Consider the following 23,414-nt stretch of genomic DNA (forward strand, 5'->3'; position numbering starts at 1 on the left):
GCCGTACCCAGTGGCGTGCCCTAGGGTGGGTTGGTGAGGGTTATAACCCCCCTTTGGCCCAGTATTCCTAAAAAAAACGTGAAAGGTAGGAAAAGATGGCATAATCAGAGCTGACTACCAGAAAAAGTGTGCGTAACCCATCCCTTTCGAAAATCCTGGGCCCACTGGCCGTATCTAGGGGTGTGTCGGACGAATTCGAGATTTCCCGATACGATGAAACTCTCGAATTCTACACCCCCCCCCCCCCGACAACTGATTGTTTTTAAACTTCTGGAATGAAGACTATTCATTTCAAGAAATTTCAGACACTATATATATTAATTAACCATTTTTAAATACGATCCTTAAGAATTTCTCGACTGTTTGGGATCCAGAAAAGCCTGTTTGATATCTGTGCATCGTGAAAAAGTACAAGAAGACGAAGCACCAGTGGGTTCGAAAACTAGGGGACCAAAGACACTTTCCTTGGTAGATAAGGTTTAGCATAGTGCGGGAGCAAAAGTGGCAAAAAGTGGGGGGCGACTGCGCTCCTCGCCCCCTAAGCGCCGCCACGCAAACAATTTATAGATGTTCATGGAAAGGAAGCAAGGCAAAAACAGTTATTTTGAAATAGATGACTCTAGTCTGAAATTGTTAATGTCAACACCGCCAAAGTATTTTCAATTTCAATGTTATGATTTGTACAATAATAATAATAAATGAACGGGTAAAATAAAAGTTTGTATGACTGAAGGGCAAGATGTGAAATCTAGAAAAAGGAATACAATGCAAGTTCAGTGATGACTGCAGATAATAATCAGATGGACAACAATTACACACAAAAAAAAAATAAAGCGTTGCTTTCGAAGTAACTTGTTACTTTCTGAATGTAGTAATGGTTTTATATATATAATAAAAAGTAAGAACAGTCAGTCGGTTGTAACGTGTTAGTTTTTTGTGTAGCTTTCTAATTCCGTGCAAAACCACAGTCTGGAGAGATATTTTGCCATCTCTTCTATTGTATCCTCCAACTTCTGTATGTACAGTTTCATTAATACAACAAAACTTTCTTTTTATACATTTACCTGTTATTCCAACCTTCCACGTTTATGACGTCACATAAAACGATATCCCTCGTTTTCAACCACCCGTTAAGAAACCCGATTTCGCTTTATTTTGGATATACATTTTCATTAGATTTATTGTTTTTTGTCGTGAGAAGGGTTGAAATAAGATAACAGGCCCAAAATTTTCTTCCAAACATAAAGAGATTTTCGTACAAATAATATAAGTTGCACTGTATTACGGTACTCGACATCAGGATTGGCCTTTCCCAGCATGCATTGCTCTGCTTTGTTCTTACGTCAGTCATTGGGAGAAGAGATGTCGGCGTGTAGAAGGAAGTGTTAGTTTGTGTATTATTGATTTTTGTTTTCTTATTTGCCTTCCTAAATTCCAAACTTTATAGCACAACAGACCTTTAAAATGGCAACTTCAGGTTCTTCATCCAAACAGGAGTTTATTGTGGGAGGAAAATACCGTTTAGTGCGAAAAATCGGTAGTGGTTCGTTCGGTGACATCTATTTAGGCATCAACATAACGAATGGAGAGGTAAGTTTCACTTCGAACTAGTGGAGCAAAACGAAATATTCTTCGAATGTTCCCATGTAATATGATACAATATTATAATTTAGACGTTAAATATCGTAAAACTAATATGTAAACGCAAGTTGAAAGTGTAAGGAAAAAGTAGTACGTTGTCCATGGACGAAGTGGAATCACATTAATGGCAGACTGAAACCAGCTGAGAATGGCCTTTTATGTTCAGCTGATGATATGTGGGCTAACAGAAATAAAATATATTCTCCTTGTGCAGGTACATATGATGTTTGATATTGTTAATCGTACCCGGAAAGCGAAGTTGAATATGCACTTAATGTACCGTTATAGTATTGTAACAAGGAAGAAGACTTAAATAGGTCTCAGCCTAGTTTCGCTTTTTGTACAGGCGCGATCATTATAACATGGACTGCGGTAGGCACAGATCCCTGCCTTGTATGGGTTTTGTGGATGGATTCAAAATATAGTTTCAAATTAGATTATGAATGCAATTTTCGTCCCTAAATTTGAGACATTTTATTGTTGTTTTTGTGCTTATTTTCACAATTTGGAATATTGCTGTAGGTCATTTTTTAAAATATTAATTTATAAAGAATCGAGATGAAAGTTACTAAATTCTTAGAAATTGTACATTTATCCGTGATGTGAGTATTTCTATTGACTAGTTATATGCCATATTGGAATGTCTCATGTTTCCAATAACATCTATTGTTGAAAATATGCAACAGTATTACATGTAAAGTAATTATATTATATTGTTCATGGAGGAAGTTGAGTTCATAATTCTAGCAACAGGATTAAAGTTTTCAATAGTTCCAGTGTGTAGACCATCACTGTAGAGCTGTAAATTGTGTAAATACCTTGAACATCGTGAAAACATTGTTATGGTTTATTTTCTGTTAAGCTAGCAGCTGACTCATCACTGGTGATTCACAGAAAATTCCCCCTGCTACATTTCATTCATAATTTAACATAAAGAGAACTTACATTGTATTATAACATTCATACCACATTTTACGGAGTGCTTTCATCAGTTAATTTTAAAAAGTATAACTTTGTTTTCAGTTTTTAATACATAATTGACTCATTCGGATTTTATAAATTACAATTTTATCTTTCATAATATGCAATGTGATATAACTGATATAATATATTTAATTAAAATATTATATTTGTACTTTTTGAGTAGCGGAATTAGATAAGTGAACAGAAGTAGGTGCACGTTGTCTGATAAGGCCAATTAAATTAAAATGGCTTATAAAAAGTTGTATTACATGTAAGTGAATGTATAATTCAGTGACATCATGCATGACTGTGCATGTTGATATGTATATGTTAATGCTAATACTATTGTGTTGTACTAAACTACAGAGGATTTCCTCAAAATAAATGCTTACACTTATCACAATGTATGTGTATACAAACAATGCTTTTTTTCTGGCTGTACACCATACTGGCACCTATTTATAGGTTAGAACAAAACTAATAAAATTTTATATTAACGAAAGAAACGAGTGTGTGTGTAATGCCATAGATACACTATCATTTATGAACAGACTACAATATTTTGAATTTTTGAGTAGTTCTTATGATGAACACAATAACAAAGCTATGTGAAGAGTATGGGAACCTTTCTTCCTAGAAAAAGAAACAATGTCATAAGTTTATAGCTTTAGGAGCAGGGCCTCCCCGATGGCGCAGTGGTAGTGTCGTCGCCTCGCAAGCAAGGGGTCCCGGGTTCGATACCCAGTGGAGGCACAAGTGGTTCGGATCCCACTTTAAACTGTAGGTCCAGTCCCAATTAGCCTTACTGTGCATAAAGTGGACTTAAAACATCAAATCAACAATCAACATATAGCTTTAGGAGCAAAAAGGCTTTCAACATAATGAGAACAACTAAGGAAAAGGGGTTAAGTGTTGTACAATGGTGACTCATATTCCAGTGTTTGTTCTTAGCAAGGTGGATAAAAATCATTATTTTGACATCACTCTCCAATTTCTATAAAATTTCGCCTACTTACTAATTTCAGTGTCCTGATGACGTATCTGTAGTTCATATTTTGCGGTCACTTGTTAAAATTGTACATTTACGTGTAGAACTTGTATTATAACCTTGCGATTTACCACGGTCATTGTCCATACACAGCAATTCGGAACCATCTCTCTTTCGCAATTCATTAATGGTCTTCCTTTACGCACAACAATCTTGCTACCTTGAATATTGACGTCAACGAGGAATGCCTACGAGGTTAGGTTAGGTTCCATTAGCATAAATACAAAGAAAAATTAATATTTTGGCTAAGAGAACTATATCTTGTCTTGCTTAACATGAAAAAGTGCTCTTCCGTGACGTCAGAACACTATGTTGCTAAAGTGCTGTGCGATAAGTGACACCCATTCGGGGAAAATGGCATGTTCCGTGGAGCTACTGTTCTTATGGTAGGGTTACGTTACGTTAAGAAAACATAGTTTATTTAGTTTTTTTCTCTATTTCCAACTCCACCGCCAATTATTACATGCAGATTCGTGATTAGTTCACAATTAGTGAGTAGGCAAAATTTCATTGAAATTGGAGAGTGGTCCGGTATTGTAAACTCGTTCCATTATTTTTTATTTAAAAAAAAACTTTTTTTTTATGTTTTTTTGAAGGCTGAGCCAATACCCATACTTGTATAATTCCAGTATAAAATAACAAAGGCTAGTCACGGAGATATACTAACTCCTCACATAACCAGGCACGTATCTAGAAATATAATTTGGGAGACCGGTCTGAACATGTGTCTCAGAAATATAATAATATAAGGTTTTTTTTCAATATGTTAACATAATACATAGGTCTATTCGAAATGATATGTAAGTTAATTAATTGGTATTTAATTACTACGATGTGTACGGAATAATGTATGTAACCACAGACTAAGAAACTGAGGAAAGGCAACGTTAATACCTATTTTGTTCTTTGTTTCTTGACTGTAAAAAATATTGTTATTCTTATTATTACAATAATAGTAAAAAGACTATAAAATCAGAAATATAACAATATGCAAATATTCATCATCTGGCTTACATGTAGTTGAGACTGCTAACCTGCTAAAATTTGCTTAAAAACAAGTGCCCCGTGTAAAAAATTAATATTTATTGAATAACAAAAAAAAAAAAAAAGAAATGATATATCCAGTGGATGATAAGTAAAGTTCCTGAGTAATATGTTGTCAGGGTGGTTACTCACTGGTAATTCCTTGAATTCCAGGAATTATGCGTGGATTATTGGCTCCGGGAATTATGCTTGAATTCTGCGTGATTTTTCCTCTGTAGACGTGAAAAATTGCAATTTTTATTAATCCAAATCTCATTGAAACTATATATATTTATAAATTCCTGAGGCTAGTTTTTCACAGTTCAGCGTTTATTTTTATGGAGGAAGAAAAAGAAAGCTGCATTGAAAATAAAACAGATCCTCTCAATGCATTTACTTTGTTAGTGTCCTTTGTAGAACAATCTATCTGACAGACAGAAAATTATGGCAAGATATGATATTTTGAAGTTGATTAGGTAAATTTGAGTTTGTGATTCTCATACAATTTGCAATTAACAAGTTAATGTATTCCGTAACTTTTGTGACTCGTTTTTGTAGATGTATTTTGAAGTTCAAATTCCAGCCTGGACATGGATGTTTCTGAGTGTCCATTCATCAATATCCTCCCCATCTTCGCAAATTAGTCAAAAGTGGCACAAAAAGTTAAGTAAAATGAAGCAAATCAATCAATTAATACTGTTTATTACAAACATAGCCTGAAATAGAATGATTTATCTAAGAATTAGTTCAATGAATGTATTATTATATATATTTATATTTTAGTTATCTCTCTGGCTTTTTTTGTTTTCTGCTCGGATATTTATGTAAGTTAATATCATAGCATAGTATATTAGGTAATCTGAATTTTACCTAAATAAGCTTTAAAATAATGTTAAATACCATGTTGAAATATATTGCATGAAATACAAAATTCATGACAACACAAATTATTCAATATCTTTTCCTAGTTAGCCTTGGCAACCTACTGTACTAAAAGAGGTGATTTGCTCATCAATTATCATCATTCTGTGATTTCATTCTCAAATGTAAAAAGAAATTTAAAACGACTAATACACAAAATTTGTGACTTTATGTATGAATGAGATGAACTTGAACACATCATGTTCTAAATGAACAAATTGACTCATTATACAATTCCAATATTCACCAATACAGTTTCAGAGAGTAGTTTCAAAGTTACAAAGTGAAAAACACAGGTGGGTTTTAGTGTTTTTCGTTTCTTCAAGTAGGCCACTTTGGCAAACTGATTGTAACAAATAACCACTGTCCTCTACTCTTTGATCATGAGAATCAGATGTCATTCTTGTTGACTGATCTGTAATAGGACTATATGAACCTTTAACATGTGTTAACTTCATGTTATAAAATACTAAAAATATACAGTTGAGACTGCTTTATATGTAAATTACGTAGGTACCGACGAAATATAATTTAAAAACGTGTTAATTAAACCTTATATGTACATAATTCATTTATACTTAATTCAGTGTTATACGTACTAATTGTCATAAAATACTGTTGATTTGAATGTAACCAAGCTACAACAATGAGATAGAATTACACATTTATTGTTATAAAAACACGAAGTGAGTTTCAAATACGGAACAGGATAGGTGAGCATGGTGGCGGCCGCTCTCAAGATGCAAGAAGAATGGGCAAGGCACGGCGGTGTCCCAGAGAAGGCAAGGAGAAAGATTTGCCGCAATTGTTCAGAACATGAGATTCATTTTCTTTTGTACATACGAAAGTACACATATTAAAAAATATGCCGATATCTGATGTTTGCCGTGTTCCATAATAAAAACAGAACAGTGATTCAGTCAGTGAACGTTTTCAGTTGCTACTAGGGTGAGTGCATCAGTTAAGAACATTTTCCCACAACCTTACTTCTAGGTCAAAGAAGAACAAAGTGAATCCAAGCTAATTGCATAAATGAATTCAGCAAGTAAATACATATCATTATGAAAGAAAATGGTGAAATTCGAATCAAGAAAATGGTGAAATTCGAATCAAAGCATAGTGAATGACTACCTCAGTACCAGTGAATGACCACAAATATTTTTAATAATAATAATAATAATGATGTTTCCTGAATAAAGAAATTTGAAAAGTTACAGACTTTTTTTTAAAATATATTTTAGCATTTCAGGTATTGTATAGTAAACAAATACCTTTCAGACAGGATATTTGTGGAGCTTGAATACACTCCTTGATGTCTCAATGACTACCAAATTTGATCAGCTTTGTTAGACCATTTCCATTTGTCAACTTCACAGTTATGCAAATCTTTTATTTCAGATTCATCCTTAAATTTATTATGAATCACTATTCCTGGAAAATATTCACCATCACAACATACTGTAGCGGAAGTTGATGAAATGTCATCTTTTTTCTGACATCTCGTACACGATGCCCATTAAATATACACAATATTATACTTCGTCTAGATCCCAAAAAAGGTAATTTTAAAGTGCATTTTTTGCCAATTTTCAGGTTTTAGGACATTTTCCCCGATTTTCGGCATTTTCCCGCCATTTTTCGCAATATTTGGTGTATTGTTTAGTCATATTTTACCACTTCTTTAATTTTGGTAATATTCTTGAGTCTTTTCACCAAGGTGAACATAGGCCTATATATCTCTCGCAGAATTTATTTTTCTTTACAGTGCCACAGAAACACACCATACTACATCACCAGGCAAGGATGTGGGAAATTAACGCATTTTACACCAATTCATTCATTCATCTATGACTTTTTCATAAAATTGTGTGCTTGTTTCCATTGGAAATCCTCGTTGCATATTTTAATTGAATGTGCATGTGGTATCAATTGGTGCTTTTTCTTAAAGCAAGATTGAGTTTTGTTTAATTTCCTTTTCATTTCAGTTTTTAACCTGAAAGTAACAAATGTAATGGTCATTTTTTGCATTCTTTACGTCATTTTTTCCTATTTTTTAGGACATTCTATAGGTCATATACCTATATTTTTTTAGGTCATCCGATCCCTAGTAATCACCATCATTGTGCATAATGCAATTTTCACTGCTTTCACTCTTGTTTAGCACAACAGATAACAACAACTCGTGTAAACCTCCTTCAGATTCTGATGCCAAGGACATCTAATATGAATCTATTGGTCTCGCTATATTCTATCGATGTGATAGCTTTTGATTTCTTCTTAACATCCACTTTCACTTGTTGCTGTTTTCTTCCTCGTTGTTTTAGTTCGATATTCTTTCCATTTCTTCGATGTTATTGCAAATGGTAATCTTTCAGATCTTCTTTTGTTGGCTGTTCATGTTTTTGTCATTTACTTTAACCCACTCTTCCTCTGGAGTTTTGGGTCGTTGGCACTCAACCACAGATGATTCTTTCCTCTTACTGTCAGTGGCCAAGAACTCGCCTGCATTAGATGTACAAGGTTAGATGAATTTTTGGAGACAGGTATTGATGTTCATATCAGTGTTGAAATTGCAGCTTGACTTCTTTGAAGTTCACTTCCTTCAAGTAGCAATGAGCAGGACATATCAGTATTTCCTTCCTTATCAAAATGAAAATCGCAAGGTTCATTTCCAGAAGCTTTCTCTTTGATTTTTTCCAAAGATCAAAAAGAGGTAGTTGGTTATATGTCAGTGTTGCAGATCATTGGAATGCATTAATAATTTCATCTGGATCTTCCTTTCTTTTCTGATCTGACTGCAGTGGTCATTTACTAGAGGTGATGTCTAATTGGTATCTAGTGTTAACCCCCCCCCTGCTTTTTTGCAATTAAATGCGCAACAGAGAATCTGTAATTTTTGAATAGCCCATTACATAAGCACAAATTTCACACATCTTGAATGTTTCTTGTACACATGATTACAATGTAGTAATCCTTACCTTATTAGCAATACCAGATTCTTTGTCTTGTCTGCTGAACTCAAACAAGTGTGCTCTTGAATTCCCTACCTTGTGACCTGAACAAACCAATCACAATCTACATGAAAGAATATGGATTGTAGATGAATGCAATATCATTTCTTATTGGCACTGTTTCTTCCAAACCTTATTTTGCTCTGTAGTATTTGGGAATGGTCATTCACTGGAGATGGTCATTTACTGGTGCACTCACCCTAGTCAGCCAGGGAGAACGGAAAGATTAAAAGTTACACGCTAGACCAGAAAGTAAAATTTATACTGGAAGTGGATACTAATTCATGTAAAACTTAAGAATTTAAGAATCAAACTTTTAGATTCGTTAATTTACCACTTTATGACAGAAATAACCTGTATTACATATGTCTTGTTCCTCAAAATAGATACAATTACAGTATTTTAATAATGATATGACATGGTATCTAAATATGTTCTGTAAGTAATTCTTAGTTATACATATTGTTTTCTCTTCACCTTGACATACATAAAACTCAGGTTCAACTGTATTAATTTTTCATCTTTGATGCCTAGATATTGAACCCAGTTCTGAAATTTGGTCTGATGTTGTTTTGGATATAGTTGTGCATACTCTTTTCACATCACATTTAATTTGTTTTAACATGAATGCGATACAAAACTAATGGTTAGAAATCTCGAATTCCTACTATAGCTTTTTTGTACTTATCTGAAGCTATTGTTAGTTGTGACCTCTTCGTGATGCACATTATCATTAAGGCTCAGATTTTTTGTAGCTTAAAACATGTGAAATATGTACATAAACATGCAGAAAAATCACTGAAAAATGTAAAAGTACCATGTAAATATACTATATTATGTAATATATTTTTCATGATTTTCAACCATTAACTTCATTTCTTGCAGTAAAGAAAAGTAATTATACTAAATTCATTTTATTATTATGTAACAGTTATGACATTGTAATGTGCTAAATAGTACTGAAAAGTTCATGACCAACATAAATTGATTCTGTGAATGACAACATGTCTTGGTACAGTTCATTATCCTGGTGTGGCCAGGTTACTAGACATATGGGAGAAATTCTTCATTTTATACAAAATATGCACTAAATTGAAGAAACTTAATATACCTCAAAATATATAATCCATACATATTGTTAGTAACATGATAATTTGTCAATATTTATAATATTCCTCTACGTTCAGAGGATAAAATGTTATTACATAAAAATCTAAAAATCCACCTTCTTGTTGTTCGTATGCATGCAAGAACAAGGAGTTTTTTTTTGATGTGTGAGAACAGTATAGGCAGTTGCTTTTATAACTTATACAGGGTGTTGCAAAATACCTGTTACAACGCTTGGGAGGTGGTTCGACAAGTAAAAACGAGCAAAAAATGTCATGTGAAAAAATGTCGAAATCGGCACCGTTTGCGAGTGACAGGCGTGCGAAAATCGCCTCACACCATGCGTAAAGTACAATAACTCAAGAAGGAAGAAAGATATCAATGTCGGAATAAAAGAATACAAACAAAATCGTGCCTGACGAATACAATGGTGCAGCAATTGAGGCCCAGTGTAAATTGCGCAAGGTGACTCTCAAAGAAAGTGGGGAATCCCGATGGAAAATATAGGAAATTTACTACTATTTTCTACATAATGTTGAGATCGGAATGTAGGCAGTAAAACATGGCGACGTATGTCCACATGTCCCACTACTGCTGGGACACCGTCCCACACTCGGGAAATAGGAAATTCACTCGAAAATGACGCTATGCCGTCAAATTACGCTCAGATTGATTTCAGCTAATTGGTACAGAAAGCTCCACTAGAGGCGCTGTGAGTGTAGGTCACCTGTTACGTATTAGTGTTGGTGGATACTACGTAGAGACTGTAGTCGACCGTTGTTTTTCCTGTCTTGTTCTGCGTCTCGCAGCGTGGAGTTTAGTCTGGCGTGTGTGTGTGGTTGAATTGCGCTAAGGAATACTGTACGTAGAGTACGTATTCCCGTGTTCTTTCTCGGTTTGCAACAACTGCGTGGACACCTGTGTGACATTACGTGGGTGCTAATCACGGTAGTTGTGATCCGTCACTCGGAGGGAAAGTGCCCCTGTTTCTGGGCAGTTCTCGAACAAGACAATGGTGGAGTACTCTACCCACGAGCTTGCTGATATGCATCTCGTTTATGGAGAGGCAAACCGAAACAGCCGTGAAGCACGTCGTTTGTATCACGAACGTTTTCCCAATAGGCGATTACCAGCACATGCACTCTTTCAAAGACTTGATGCTCGACTGCGTGAAACTGGATCTCTACTACCCCGTAGGTGGGATTGTGGAAGACCCCGCACTGTGCGCACTGTGCAATTTGAAGAGGACGTGTTGGACGCGATACGAGACCGTCCTGACACCAGCACACGTGTCATTGCTCGTACTCAACAAACCCACCATAGCAATGTGTTCCGCGTTCTTCGAGAGGAGGGATTGCACCCATACAAATTGCATAAGGTGCACCACATACTGCCCACGGACTTTCCCCTACGCATGGATTTCTGCCAATGGTACGTGCAACAAACTCTTTCCATTCCAGAGTTCCCAACAATAGTTTTGTGGACCGATGAGGCAATGTTCACCAGGGACGGCATGTTCAATAGCCACAACAGCCACGTCTGGGATATGGACAATCCGCATGCAATCATTGTGCGCCATCATCAACATAGGTTCGCAGTGAATGTGTGGTGTGGCGTAGTAGGTGACCACTTGATAGGCCCGTACATTTTGCCATCTACTTTGTGTGGTGGGAATTATCGGGTGTTTCTACATGACGTATTACCTGAACTTTTGGAAAACGTGCCACTGGCAGGTAGACAACGTATCTGGTTTCAACACGGCGGCGCCCCCGCACATTTCGACCGGGAAGCCAGAGCCTTACTCAACGATATTTTCGGCGATCGTTGGATTGGCAGGGGTGGACCTTTACCGTGGCCACCTCGTTCCCCCGACCTCACACCACTGGATTTCTTTGTGTGGGGAGAAATGAAAAGGCTCGTGTATGAAACCCCTGTGGAAAGTGCTGAGGATCTCGTTGCTCGTGTTAGTGCCGCTGCTGGGACAATTGGTGACATGCCAGAGGTATTTGCACGTACCAGACAATCAGTGCTTTGCCGATGCCATCTTTGTCTTGAAGTCAATGGCGGACATTTTCAACAACGTCTCTGAGTATACCGGTGTTTGTGTGAGCCCCTATCAGCACCACATAGTGTCCTTTAGTGAAAGGTACGAGTGAAGATGCTGGATATCGCTGTACTTCATACCGTCGATCTGCATGTGCGGAGGTTGTGCGCTTCTCAGTGGAATCCCTTCCAGATGTGCTGTGCCTGGAAATGTTACATGCCATTGTGTGCGTTTTCTCGCCATTCTCCGTCTTCATTCCTTCGAGGATTACCCACTTTCTTTGGGGAGCTCTCTTGTAGTATATGTACAGCCTAACGACATGTGGCCATTGTTTAACTTTTGTTTTTCGTACTGCAAAGTAGTGTGTCAACATTAAGGGATTGAAAACTTTTTTTTTATGATTTTCCAGTATTTTTTTCCATTTGGGATGGTGTCCCAGCAGTAGTGAGACATGCGACAAATTGGTTTCTTTTCTTCGAACCGCAATGTGAACCGTGTACAACAGGAGATTTGCAGTTATTTTCCTATTTCCCGGGTGTGGGACGGTGTCCCAGCAGTAGTGGGACATGTGGACATACGTCGCCATTTTTTACTGGCTACATTCCGATCTCAACATTATGTAGAAGATAGTAGTAAATTTCTTGTATTTTCCATCAGGGGATTCCGCACTTTCTTTGAGAGTCCCCTTGCGCAATTTACACTGGGCCTCAATTGATGCACCATTGTATTCACCAGGTACGATTTTGTTTGTATTATTTTATTCCGACATTGCTATATTTCTTCCTTCTTGAGTTATTGTACTTTACACATGGTGTGAGGCGATTTTCGCACGCCTGTCACTCGAAAACGGTGCCGATTTCGACATTTTTTCACATGACATTTTTTCCTTGTTTTTACTTGTAGAATCACCTCCCAAGCGTTGTAACAGGTATTTTGCAACACCCTGTATATGCAGTCAAAGTTTTAACGAATTTTTTCATTTTCCAAGGTATGTTGCACTGCAGCAGTGAATTATTTTTAATAACCTGACTGTATTAATTTGATTCACCTTTGTACTGTGGTTTTAAAGATTGTAGAAGTATAGGATTTTCAGTATTTTTTGTTTACATCATGTAGCACTTGATAAGTATGCAATTCTAACTTCTTTGTAGTTTTTGGAAGCAATTTGTGTGATAAGGATGGCATTAGTTACCAAAGATATTACTTACTACTTTGTAAAAATGATGTATTAGGTTAAAAAGGAAATGTAACTACATTCAAGTATAACATTCATGCGTCCATTGTCTTAACGGGAGAAGGAAAAAGCATTTCAAGTAATGTACCTTATCCTTCTCTTCATGTATGTTATATGAACATGACTAGAGTTTGTCACATTGAGCAGTAAATCAACAACCTAATATGTTATGATGAACTATAATAATTAGTGTGATAATTTTTTGGGTAACAGTATGGTATAGTGAAAACACATTTCTTCAAATTTACAGGAGAAACTACTTACAGACCTGAGTTTCTGTAGACTTTTGGAAGCTCGTGGATGTGTTTTCTCCCTTCGTTCAACTTATTCGGCCGGTAAATCATGTATTTTTCGACATTAATGTATCGCCGATGCACAATAGCTCTTGCCACCATTACCGTCGACTACGTGAATCAAATGTTCCGTGCGTTCAATTATGTAACCCTCCGTTAGTGTAGCAACCACGCGGTAGTTTTACACTATACCATACTGTTACCATTTTTTGTAGCATTTTTTAGTAACATTGCATCAAAATTGTACAAACTACACATCTTCCCTTTTATGCTAATGAAATTGCACAATTGATGTCACTAGCTTCCCTACCTACATGAACTCACCTCCACAGACATAAATTGGTTAATTTTCCATAGGATGTCTAATGTTCCTCACAAAGATTATGCCATGTCATTTAATATTGTTATGTGTAAGGAATTCTGGCAGCATATTACATATATAGCATGTATTAGACATTTTACACTGAAATGGTAATTCACCAGGCACGTATCTAGAAATATATTTCGCGGGGGTCCGAACTAAGTGTCCCGGAATAATAATAATGTTCAAATTAAAACAATAAAATTATAATTAAAGTAAATATTAATTATAATATGTAAATTTATTAATATTGCATTTTTATTATTGGATGAATACTTAAAAAGAGCATATGTTTATTGTCTAGTTTGCTTGTACTTACGATCTACAAATTTGTATAAAAACAAGGAAGTTAATGTCAAATAGATAAAAGAATTGAATATTTATTGAATAATAGAAAAGGACCCAATATAATTATCCTTGTCTTCCAAGTTCATAGGGAAAAAATTACCATCGATTACAGTAAATCAAATGCTAAGAAAAACATTTTCATTATTTTTTTAGTACTTGATAAGTCTTTCAGGGAGGTGGGAAATATGCATATACCCCCCCCCCCCTAAATACATCCTTGTCACGAGTGATAGTCTGGATAAAGCAAAGAGCTGTAACCCTAGAGTGGTTGTTATGTTGCATTCATGTTGATTCTAGCACCTCGAAGCAGTGGCTATCTTCATAGGCAAGCAGTCACATATAGGGTGGTGCATATTGTATCTGCCAACTTCAAACGACAAGGGAAAGACAGTGAGTGCTTGTAGTAACGTTCTATGGTTATGAAGTAAAAATAGACACACAGGTATTTAATGCAGCATATAATATGGACAATGCAGACATCAGTGCTTCTCGAAAATAACATCTTCCAAATGCCCTCCTCCTGCTTGGATGCACTGTTGGAGGTGATGCAGGAAGGCTTTCATGACATGCATCTCAACATGTGCTGTGGAAGAATTGCACGTATTTCACAACTGACGATTCACAACATTACCTGTGGCCGTCCACTGTCTATGCCACCTCAGAATGTTGTGTGTTTCTGGAACACGTGCGTGGCGATCTTCATTGTTCCGAGGCTTCCACTGCCGCACATGTCTACATGCATTCTGGCATGGTTGCCAACTCAAATTGGTAGATTCCAATATGCGCCAGCCTGTATTACATGGCCAAAGCTTGACCCGTTAACATGATTTCAAAGGTGAATTCCAGTTGACAGCTGCATGAGCACACGTCATACATATTTATGCTTTATAATACTGTCAAATGGGAGGGTCAAAATATTTCAGAGATGCCCACCCTTGTATTGCTTGTTGAAATAAAGCATTTTATTTTAAAGGCTCCTTGCTTGTTTTTTTGTCCGTCGTTCCATGGGGCATGAATTATATATTGGGTTGGCAACTAAGTTCCCGCCGTTTTTTTTCCTTGGAAAAATCTCTATGACATTAAATACGTTTGGCACGAAGGTGTACATCATGCGAAAGAGAATATATTGTTCTACCTAAATTTATGTTTCTTTGTTACTAAGACACATTTTTTTGTTATTTACAGATCATTAAATTGGAATGTCAAGTTGAGTAGAATGAGCATTTTCGACACCTCCTCCTTTTTGCCTTTAATCAAGGTTCTAAGGCCGCAGAAGCTGCTCGCAACATTTGTGCTGTGTATGGAATGGGTACTATAGCTGAAAGAACCACCCGTGATTGGTATGCGAAGTTCAAAAAAGGAAATTTTGACCTCAAAGATGCATCTCGTTCTGGCCGTCCAGTTGAGTTCGATGAAGAGCGATTGAACCACCTGTTGGATGAAAATCCTCGTCAAACAACAAGGGAACTGGCAGAGACAATGGGTTGCTCCCACACTACTGTAGAGAAGCATCTTCACTCGATGGGAAAGGTTCAGAAGTGTGGAGCATGGGTGCCTCACACTTTAAGTGTCACCAACAAAAATCATGCAACAGGTGGTTCAATCGCTCTTCATCGAACTCAACTGGACGGCCAGAACGAGATGCATCTTTGAGGTCAAAATTTCCTTTTTTGAACTTCGCATACCAATCACGGGTGGTTCTTTCAGCTATAGTACCCATTCCATACACAGCACAAATGTTGCGAGCAGCTTCTGCGGCCTTAGAACCTTGATTAAAGGCAAAAAGGAGGAGGTGTCGAAAATGCTCATTCTACTCAACTTGACATTCCAATTTAATGATCTGTAAATAACAAAAAAATGTGTCTTAGTAACAAAGAAACATAAATTTAGGTAGAACAATATATTCTCTTTCGCATGATGTACACCTTCGTGTCAAACGTATTTAATGTCATAGAGATTTTTCCAAGGAAAAAAAACGGCGGGAACTTAGTTGCCAACCCAATAACTAGGGCTGGGAAGTTGAAGACCTATAAATTGCCAAAAAAAAAAGACCTAAAAATATATTACATATTTAATGAATATGCACGGCACCTCCTTATCTGATTTGATATCTTTGCAGGCACGTGCTGTCTGGTCGTATACACAGTGCTGAAAGCTTCAAAACAAGAGAAAGTTGCCACTTACAGCGCGACCTTCCAGACAAGTTACGGTTAAAGGACCTTGTACCGTTCCTGCTTCGGTCGTCCAAAAATGTTTTTCTCTCGTTTCAGGGATGGTTCGAATATATTTATTTACTACAGAAAGGATGTTTCACAGATGATGAACTGATGATGATTTGAATTGAGAATGGGCAGTAAAAGCGTAGTTGAAAGAAGGTGAAGTTGCAAAGAAAAGCCGTTAAGACCTTTAAAAAAGCTAAAAAGGGACCAATAAGCCAAAGAACGCCAAAAAAGGACAAATATAACCCACCTTTTTCTGGCTTACAATGACTCAAAATGAACATATATTACGGTGGGCCTCGTCTTCGAACACTAGGAAAAGAAAAGTATATTTCCTCAACTTCCGAGCCCTATATATAACATTCAAAAGTGAGACCAAGTGGTGCATGTTTCATGGTGTTTCTCCTTGAATTCCAGGAAGTGGCTGTGAAGCTAGAGCAGGTGAGGGCCAGGCACCCACAGCTTCTCTACGAGAGCAAACTCTACAAGATTCTTCATGGAGGGATCGGAATTCCACACATCAGGTATGTGACCTACAATTGTGCGAGTATTTTATGTGTGCATGCCAATATTTTCTTCGGCTAAGGGCTCTTAAGTAGTACCACAATAATTAGGGATATGAGTTTCATATTTTGGAAAATGATGGGTAAACCTTGTTGGGTTGTAACTAATAGTCCAACATAGTGCAATTATGCTATTTGATTGTGATTCTACTTCTTATACCAAGGTGTGAGCACTGATCATACACCTATGTTGGAGCCTGCTTCTAGTCATTTTTTCGTTCCTTTTTGGTCCAAAAACAATGAGAAAGGAAGAAGGAAGAAAAACATTCCCCACCCTGCCCCTAGGGGTGTCGTCCTTTCTCTCTCTCTCTCTCTTTCTCTTCATCTCGTGGCACCGTGGAAGATAGAAAGAGGCATACTCTCTCTCCCTCGCTGCACAAGGAAAGGAAGATGGTTCAAGATGACCACTACCTTCACCGTTACTTTAATAACTACCCTGTGTTTTTATTTTTCCCTCAAAATTTTGTGACTTTTCATAATTCTTTGTCCTTTTTAAGATGGTATATTGAAATCTACAAAATATAATTTCTTTGTGAAATTTCATGTTATACCCCTAGGTGTAAAGTTTCACTTATGTGTGCGGCAATATCAGGGTTAGGGTGCAGTTCCTGTGTCAACCTGTCTTTAGCATGTTCCCACTTGTCACAGTTTACATGTCGTCATGTAGGTAGTGTTCTTGGACTGGGAAGGACGTCTCCGAACATGTCGCATCCTGAAGCAGTTTCTCGTGGTGAAATGTTGCGTATTATGGAGTGTTCAGTTCTTTATTATTATAATTTTTATTTGTAATGAAAATGTATCATTAAAAGGGAACGGATTTATATGTAGTTAAAATGTGCTTCAAGTGTTTTACAATAACAGAAGCAAATGATTGGGATCTGTAAAATTAAAGAAAAAGAACATTATTGTTCAGATGATAGAAGAATTATTATTAACGCAATTGGAAGGTATAGAAACACTCATAAACTTTGGTTTGTTTAACGCTGCTTCGGACTTCGTCAGTTATTTGCAAGAAATTCATCCAACTCTTTCTGGGCACACGGTGACATGTAGTTATTGGAGTGTTTTGTTGAGAAATGTTTTGAAATGTGGAAATAATATGTAAAATATGAGCCAAAGCCTAATATACACTATCTGATCAGAAGTATCCGGACACCACTCGAAACTGTCATCAGACGTACTTTGTGCCACAAAATCTAAATACGCAAGGATACAAAGTAATTTTGAGCAGTTTCATCATCTGCTATTACCATAGAAGAACAATTCGGTGATGACGATTGCCTGTATCAGCATGACAACGCATTGCCTGTGATGGAAAGGTTTTCAGTCAATAACGTTACAGAATTGGCCGGCCCAGAGCTCTGACTTGAATCCCATTGAACACCTTTGGAATGAATTAGAACGCTGGCTTCGCTCATGACCCCAACTGCTCTGGCTGCAGCTCTTCAGGAATAATGGGCTGCCATTTATCTTGATACGTTCAGACACCTGACTGAAAGTCTCCCCCACAGAGTTAGGGCTGTCATCGGAGCAAAGGGTGGACCTACTCCGTCAATAACTGGAACTTATGGTGTAAGGTACGTCTGACACAGTTTCGAGTAAGTGTCCGGATACTTTTGATCAGACAGTGTATGTAGGAATGTGGAAAATAAAAGCTGAATTTTTCTAGTCTACATGCATGATGCGCAAAGATAATACAAAATTAACCGATTTCAGCTTTGTACATACATATGTATTTACATATAAATCCATTCCCTGATCATTAACCACCTAAACACTGATTACAATACATAAAGTACCGTACATAAAATAATATAAATTTTCCCATTCTGAAATAATTAGAATTTTAAATGCATTTCTTATGAGGTCAAAGTGACTCCTTTCCGTTGTTCTAGGGGCTGTAAGATTCTTCACCGTTCTAGTGTTAACTTGTTGAAAACTAAGTTTGCTACTATTTCAGTCGTAGAATAATCAAGTTCATTAGTAGTTACCGTAAAAGTTTAAATTGTATTGTACTAGGTAACAGTTGCCAAAAATTGGTTTGTGCATCAAAGGTTGCTTGTTCATAATTTGAAATAATTTATTGATGTTTATGTATGTGATTTTTGTACATGACAGGACGGCGATTAGGTGTAAATGTACTTGTATGTATTGGATTTAACCCTTCAGTTGAAACCATGGTTACAATAATTAAATTATGTTTCCAAGCCTAGAAAACTATTATATGTTGCCATCAACCCTTAAACAACGGAGCGTGTTTGCCGGTGAACTACGGACGTGTTTTCAGCAAAAAATTTAAACTTCTGCATGTTTTTAAATAAAATTTTATATTTCTGGAACTAAGAACGCTAAAGTTACAAATTATGCGCCGTTTTGTTCAGTACACATTAGGCTTTAAGCCTGTGGTCGAAAGAACAAATTTTCCATAATTGGTTTGAAGAAGAAAGAAAAGAAAATATTTTTCATGAAATTGAAATTCATCGGGTTCCCACACAGGCAATGCCAACGCATGAAAGTACAAAACTATGTTTTCCGTATTTGCATACTGTAGAAAGAATTGCACACTTTTTGCTTTTTCCTTGGTAAAAGTGTATTTCCAAATACTAGAATTGAGAAAAGAGTATTGTTGTCAAAATCAATGAAGAAAAGCAATAATGAGATTAAAACTTTACTCATTGCTAAATTACATACCTCAATACTCATGCAGAAGTCAAAACATGTATCTCCGACCATTATCAGAGTCGCAGTATGACCTAAAAGTCGCATACTTCGAGAAAAAGCTTGTTCTATTATGGTAGAGTCGAATTACTTTCAGAACATCTCCAGCAGACTGCACGAATCTGTCTAGCGAGCCTAGTGGGCGTGTAGAACCTGAGCAAGTAGCTTAGCGATAGGTTTTGAGATGACGTCAGCAGCTCGCTTGGTTAATTGGCTGCTTCGAGAGTTGACTCGTTCTGATGCTTCAAATGCATAACAGCCAAAGATGTTACGGAAATAATCTCCCTCTACAAGCCGTAGGTTAACGGTTGAGTCTGTATGTTGAGCAACATTGTACCTTTGATATGGAATGCTTATATGACTGAATTGTTCTCTTTTCAGGTGGTACGGCCAGGAGAGGGAGTATAATGTATTAGTCATGGATTTACTTGGACCATCGTTGGAAGATCTGTTCAACTTCTGCTCCAGAAGATTCACCATCAAAACAGTCCTCATGCTGGCAGATCAGATGATCGGCCGCATTGAGTATGTACACAGCAAGAGCTTCATCCATCGGGACATAAAACCTGACAATTTCCTCATGGGAATCGGGCGACACTGTAACAAGGTATGCTTTGGCATTCCCATATATTTATAGTTTCTCTTCTCTAAATAAAATTTAGATGTGCTGAGGTTTTTGTATTACTCATCTTCCAGAAAATTAAATACGATTTGTAATTTGGTGTTAGCAGGAAGAAATGGTATATCGTAATGATGGAAATTAACAGTTTATTGAATAGTTTGTGCAATTTGTGGTTCAACAAGGGATTGGGCATGGAAGTCGTGACATTTCATTCCACGTCGGATCTTTCAAATGGACAAAATGTACACAAGATATACATGTTGTGTATTGTAAGAGGAGGGAGAGGTTGGTGGGTTTGAGTTGGCTTGATATTTTAGTTGTTACAGTAAGATGTCAGTGACCCCAAGTTCAATCCTTGGTTGATTCATAATTTGCCTACAATCTTTTCTTGACAATTTCACTTCAAATTCTGAAAAGTTGGAAAATTTTGGCTGTACCTAAGATTTATGCTTACTGTGAACTTGTCTTCTTGTACACCCTCAGCCTATGTTATTTGTATATCCCTCTGACAATTTATCACATGCACAAAATTTATGTTAGTTTTGAGGTGCAATTTAATGAGAGAAATTTATAACTGTTCTGATTTTGAAAATTGGCTTCAAAATTTGAGGCTGATAAAACTTCCCAGAGTTCGAACACACTAAAACTTGGAAAATTTCATGGTTATAATATTTGTACAGGGTTATTAAAAAAGAATGGTACAAGAGTAAAGTTAATTTATTTTTAACTGAAAAGAGATACAAAAGCAATTCTGGTGGGAAAGAAGAACAGAAGGTTGTAAATTTACCTGGGTAATTACAAATGTTGGATATGAGCACCCTGGGTAACATGGAAGATGTCAAAACGATAATCCATTTCTTGCCAGACGCGTTCCTACATATCCTCGGTTATCAACTCCACTGCATGAGAGATGCGCTGCTTTAAATCATCCAGATCCTGTGGTTATGGAGGAACGTACACAGTGTCTTTCACAAACCCCCATAAATAGAAGTTGCATGGAGTAAGATCTGGGGATCGTGGATGCCAGGTCAGAATTGCCAAATCTTGATTCCTAGTACAGCCAATCCAACGACCTGGTCTAGTGGCATTGAGGTACGCACGAACAAGGTTGTGGAAGCAGGGAGAAGCACCATCTTGTTGAAAGATGGAATTCGGAATATCTTCCTCCAGTTGTGGCATGAGCCATTCCGATAACATGCCCAGGTAGGGCTGGCCAGTAACACTGGCTTCGGCAAAAAAAGAAACGTCCATACACTTTGTCTGCTTATTTCACAAAACACGGTCACTTTTGGTGAGTCCCTTTTCTGCTGCACTATGGTATGAAATGTCGCTTCATCACTAAACACTAACCTGTCAGCGAATCCATCCTCTTCTTCGAATGAAATGCAGAAGGTCTGCCATTTCGGCATATCGACATTTTTCAGCACGTGCACGAGTTAAAGCATAGACACTTTCTTAGAATATGCCATGCAGTGGGTTGTGACACATTAAGTTCTTTACTTGCTTGGTTTGTCGATTTTCTGGGACTCGTTTGAAAAGCAGCACGAATCCTATCTACTGTCTCCCTCGATGTTCCTGGTCGACCGGGAATTTTTCTACTGCACAGACATCCAGTTGGTTCAAACTTCTGCACCCATCATGTAATACAGTGTCTTATGTGGTGCTCGTTTCTTGAATTTCGTACGAAAGTGTCTCTGAACTGTAACAACTGCCCCTGTTCGTGCAAATTCCATTATGCAATATGTTTGCTCTACCTTCGTTGTTGCCATTTTAGTTATCAAGTAGCGCCTCCAGCAGATTTAACGTCAACTACAACCACAGGCTATAAATTTACAACCTTCCTTCCTTCTTTCCCTCCAGAATTGCTTTTGTATCTCGTTTTGCTTAAAAAGAAATTAACCTTACTTTTGTACCAATCTTTTTGCATAACGCTGTATAAATCATTTTTGCCTCTTGTTATAAATGCATTTTTTGCAGTTGATGACGACGTGACACTAACGTGGGAGCATTTTTTACATCAGTGAAAACGAATGCATAGTTTTATGCACAGCAACCCATTTCACTAGCTGTTGCATTTTGAAAAACATGCCACTGTGTTCTAGAAAACATCAGTCACTAAACTCACAATTTATTTCCAATGTACAGTGCATGGCCGCTAATGGCTTCATTTTATGTAAACATGGGACAGCAGCAATAATTTTTTCTTAATGAACGGTAAATGTTGCTTGCATAAAATAAACCTACAGAAGTGACCACTTTTGCATTGTGCCCTCCACAGCAAAATAGTCTAGTTATGTACATAATTTTTTTTTTTGCCAAATTCGTAATCTCATTTGTCAAATTTTTCAGTTAATATCCAAAACATGTTCTTCAAAGACTTCCATTCATTCTGCCAGCTTGTAATTGGCAAATTGCAATAATCACTGCTACCAGGTTTTGTCCCCTTTGGGACAATATTTTTGTGAAAGAAAATGGTGATTTTGTAGTGTGAAATGTTTATATTACTAAGTAAGATTCTCTTATAATAAAAATATTCACAAGTAAAAGGTAAAGTTCTCCATGCTCATTGCACAGTGCCATCAAGGCACATAGGCCAGGAGGAGGGAGGGGCATGTGGAGGTAGGGCCCACCCATTTTCAATCCGTATGGAGGTTGTGTAATCATCATCATGCTACAGCTGCCTTTACCCTGCAGAGTTCACCCCCCTGGTACCCATTTTTAAGATGTTGATTGAACCCCAACTTTGTGTATGGAGAAGATTGGAAAAATCTCTTATGTGAGAAAACTACATGAGCATCAATTTTAAGTAGTTTGTTGAGCATTGCAGACAACATACATGAATCTTTGTCATATTATCGTATTAATCTATAAGATTATATTTTATTTAAACTCTTTGGATGCTTCATGTTGACCAGGGCATTCACTTGTTTACTCCAGTTGTCTCAACCTCTGTGGTATGTGAATAATGCACAGTGTTGTGCTATGCAAACTTCCTGATGTATTCAGGATATAGGAAGTTCCATCAGGTTTATGGAGTCAGCTGTTCGCAATAGAGGTAGTAAAAATCACGGTTCGGCATGGAGGAAGGTCTCCATGGCCTGGGTGATATAGAGGTGAGACAGACTTTGGTTTTGGATTGAGGGGAGAGAGGAGCCTGGAGAAAGGACTTGAGGGAAAGGGAGGTGAGTCCTGGTCAACGAGCAACGAAGCCTTGAGAGGTCTTAGTTTATTTTATTCGACGTTACTTTGAATTAATCATCACTATTCAGATAGACAGGTAATTATCCTAACCCAGCCA

At 37.1% G+C, this 23,414-nt stretch overlaps 1 protein-coding gene across 2 annotated transcripts in view; it reads left to right on the top strand.

Moving 5' to 3' along the window:
* Positions 1-1,322: 1,322 nt before the first annotated feature.
* Positions 1,323-23,414, top strand: part of CkIalpha (Casein kinase Ialpha) — a 72,497-nt gene continuing 50,405 nt past the window's right edge. For both annotated transcript variants that reach the window (XM_083114610.1, XM_083114609.1), the window contains exons 1-3: positions 1,323-1,590; positions 16,631-16,737; positions 19,876-20,101. In XM_083114610.1, coding sequence (XP_082970736.1) covers positions 1,465-1,590; positions 16,631-16,737; positions 19,876-20,101 — 459 coding nt within the window. In that variant the 5' untranslated portion in view covers positions 1,323-1,464. The remainder of the gene's footprint in view (positions 1,591-16,630; positions 16,738-19,875; positions 20,102-23,414) is intronic.

This window comes from Lepisma saccharinum, chromosome 29 (genome assembly GCF_977018435.1).
Source record: "Lepisma saccharinum chromosome 29, izLepSacc3.1, whole genome shotgun sequence".
In the NCBI taxonomy this organism is placed as follows: domain Eukaryota; kingdom Metazoa; phylum Arthropoda; class Insecta; order Zygentoma; family Lepismatidae; genus Lepisma; species Lepisma saccharinum.